At 35.6% G+C, this 3602-nt stretch overlaps 1 protein-coding gene across 1 annotated transcript; it reads right to left on the bottom strand.

The window, feature by feature from the left end:
- Positions 1-1172: 1172 nt before the first annotated feature.
- On the bottom strand, positions 1173-3177 carry LOC143559121 (uncharacterized). Its single transcript, XM_077047798.1, has 5 exons — positions 2958-3177; positions 2768-2886; positions 2583-2640; positions 2264-2341; positions 1173-1524 (listed from the first exon to the last, which is right to left on the bottom strand). Exons 1-5 carry the CDS (start codon positions 3121-3123, stop codon positions 1331-1333), a joined length of 615 nt encoding a protein of 204 aa, XP_076903913.1. The 5' UTR covers positions 3124-3177; the 3' UTR covers positions 1173-1330.
- Positions 3178-3602: the final 425 nt, after the last annotated feature.

Here is a 3602-nt window from a genome sequence, read left to right as displayed (position 1 = left end):
GTTAATAAGTTATACTTTTATAACTTATTAAAAAGTTATAAGGAGTTTTAATAAAGAATCCCAAACACCCCTTTAGTAATATAAATTAACTAACAAGATGCATGGTTACTTTCCTATAACTGCAAGTTCTGGTTATCAAAAATATAAAACATAACAATTCGGCTTATTTTAGGTTTCAGGTAATTGTATAAACGTCATTAACCAACCACCGGGCAAATTTAATACACCTTAATACATACTAAAATCTGTATTCTCTCAAAGATTCCAAACTCTAATTTAGTTTGGTCTGGGTTATCCACCCACCAGATTGGTTATTTGGACACAAGGTAAACCTATACGACTCGCATAGAGGATATACGAGTCATATAGGTCCAGAATTATGTCAGCTTGTGTCGGCAAATGTCAGGTTCTATTTCATTGTCTCCTATAGCCCCGATACAAGTTGTATAGGCTTCCCCCTCGTATAACCCCTATGTGACTCGTATAGGCATATTTTTAAAATATTTTTTTTACTTGAAAAATACAAGATATAAAAAATAATAGCCGACATTGGTATTAAGATAAAAACATATTATAAAAGTGCATATTTTGTTATCTACAAAAACAACGTATGAACAACATGAGCATTTTGTGGTACCGACCTTATTTCGATACATGTCTTTGATACGTCGGTACCCCGAAACGCTCTTGTTGTTCATAGGTTGTTTAATTAGTATGAAGCAAAATGTATACATTTAAATTACGTGTTTCTATTTTATAATCATGTCGATTGTTATTTCCTATATTTTGTAATTTTTTATTTTAAATCCCTACCTACACGAGTCATATCGGGGCTATATGAGCCACGAAGCCTATACGACTCGTATAGGGGTCATACGACCCGTATAGACTGCAAAAGGCTGCCATTTTGTTTCCTCCGTACATTTTTAGTCATGCAATTCCTATAAGAGTCGTATACTATAGCCCCTATACGAGCCATATAGAGTCGTAAAGACACCATGGGGGTGGTGTTTGAATATAACACCCCATTTTGGTTCAATAATCTATCAGTTTTCCATTTTCTTCAAATTTTCAGTTTGGTTTTGCAGTTACTACATGTACTATGTTATATAAATATATATATATATATATATATATATATATATATATGTTTCTATATATGCACATGTACACATACTAACACAAATCACATTGATTATCTCAAAGACATGATCCCTCGGGTTGCGGGTTCAATCAACAGAACATTATACAACAACTCAGATCCATTAAAGACATGTAATTTGAGACATAAAAGGTACCTCAAAAAACAGAGTTTTATGGAATGTGGGTCCTATAATGGAAGAAGAATAACAGGGCATGGAATGAACTCAGCAAGCAGATTTGCATCAACATGCTTTGAATGTATGGCTTCCATACTCATAATAACCAAATCCAAGTTCATATCATCTGCAATCTCCCCTATAATAGCTGTCGGTTTGCTACCTTCACCCAGTCGTTCTAAAAGCTTGAATTCTTGAAACCCGCCTACCAAATGTAACAAAACAACATGATTCATATAGGGTTGTAAGCGAAACAAGACCTTGTTCATGTTCGTTTGTTTAGCATTTATCGGACAAGTGGATGGTTCAAGAACACATAACTGTATGGAATTTCTTGTTCGTGTTCATTCATTGAGAAAATGATTTTGTTCGTACTCGTCCTTAACTTCATAAACGAACATTAAGACATCAAATATCAACATCTTTAAACTTAAGTATTAGAGACATAAAATCACCCAAAATAAATATAAATTATTCACTAGACATAATTATCTGAGAATTCGACATAGTAATAATGAACGTGGTATAGATTTCAAGGTAATAAAGTAATAAATATATAAAAAGTTAAATTGTTTGGATAATAAAGTGAAAATATAAAAATATAACTTTTAATGATCTAACAAACGAACCCTCACAAACATAAATGAACACAAATGATCAAACTCACATGGACACAACTGAACGAACTGGCCTCTGTTCATGTACGTTCATTTGAAAAATCGAACGAGAATCATTGTTCATGTTCGTTCATTTATTAAACAAACAAACATAAACGAACTGTTCGTTGAACGTTCGGTTCGTTTACAGCCCTAGACGCACAAAATATGTTTTATCCCTAATGGGTCAAAGTGAGTTTTAAGTTGCCCAAAGTGAAATTTCAAGCATATAAACTCCTAAATCACTCTACAAATAAAATAAATGAACACACAAAAGAGTAAGCTAACCTTCAGACAAATGCCAACGAATACTCGAAAGCTGAGTGTCATGCTCTGGCAATGATTCTTTCAGCTTTTCATCAATGACTACAAATATAATATAATATAATATAAATATATTTCATAAACCTTTGTTTTCTAGTTTCATAAATGTTTTAATGCTTATAAGGGTGCTTGGTAAAAAAAGCATGAGGCGCTCCAAGGCCTCTAGTGCCTTTCATCGACTCACCAAAGATAAAGTTTTGAGATTGCCTCTAGTGCCTCACCCCTCAAGCACGCTTGAGACGCTGACTTTTTAAAACAACTAAGGGTGTATAAGAAAACATACCCACAACAGTTATATCCGCACCATACTTCTTAGCTAAAGCAGCTGTGGTTGCTGCAGCCTTTTATATAGAGTTAACAAAATCAGTAAAGATAATTAAATAGCAAATTCCACTGAAGTTGGTGTATTATCCCACCAAACTCTGAAGCTAAAAGAAATGCAATAATAATAATAAGTTAATAAATAACCTGTCTAGTTCCTTCAGACAAATAAGGATTTCTATCTGTTATTGGTAAAAGAAGGTGTTTGAATTCAGTGAAGGCCTCAGCAACTGAATTGGCCATAGCAGCGTGTGCTTTAACTGCAGCTGAAATCATTTAATTTTTCATTAAAAACTAAAGAATAAAAAAAAAACGTAGTGTTAATCATATTATATACCTGTGCGGTTAATTCTTGGTGGATTTGGAACAATCGACAGCTGGCGGGTGATGGAAGATAATGATAATCTTGGGGAAACTGAAATGGAGAAGGAGGAGGTTATTATAGCATGATGTTTCGATGATGTTTCTAGCTGAGCAAGTGATGAACACTTAGCCAACGCCATGATAATGAAACCCTAAAAGTGACTGACGTTTGTTCCGTGAGTTTGAGCAGCTCTCCCTGGTTGGAGATGGGTGTTTGGTACAGAGAAAAAAAAATGAGAAGAAATGGAAATGGAAATAGGAGAGAAATGGAATTGAAAGAAATGGAAATAGGTGGAGAATTGAAAATCATTTCCTTTGTTTGGTAGAATAGAGAAAAGAAGTGAAAATCATTCTCCTTCTCTCAACCTAACTCTTCCAGCTGCCACCAACTCCACCTTCTCCTCTCTCTCTCCGGCGACCGTTCTTCCTCCTCTATCTTCTTCTAATCCACCACGGCCACCAACCACTAAAACCACAGCTGCCGCCAACCACTCCGCCGCGATTTAGGGTTGCTAGTTGCGAACGGACGGACGCCGGTCGGAGTAGGACGCGACGGAGTAGGGTTCCGCCAGTCGGTGTAGGACACGAACGGATGTTTTTGCCTACATCATCGCCGGAG

The sequence above is a fragment of the Bidens hawaiensis genome, unplaced genomic scaffold (genome assembly GCF_021521415.1).
Source record: "Bidens hawaiensis isolate Kalapana, Puna unplaced genomic scaffold, B.hawaiensis_p1.1 tig00001088_1, whole genome shotgun sequence".
Lineage (NCBI taxonomy): Eukaryota > Viridiplantae > Streptophyta > Magnoliopsida > Asterales > Asteraceae > Bidens > Bidens hawaiensis.
Note: the sequence above shows the minus strand (reverse complement) of the source record. Positions and strands in the feature narration are given on the sequence as shown.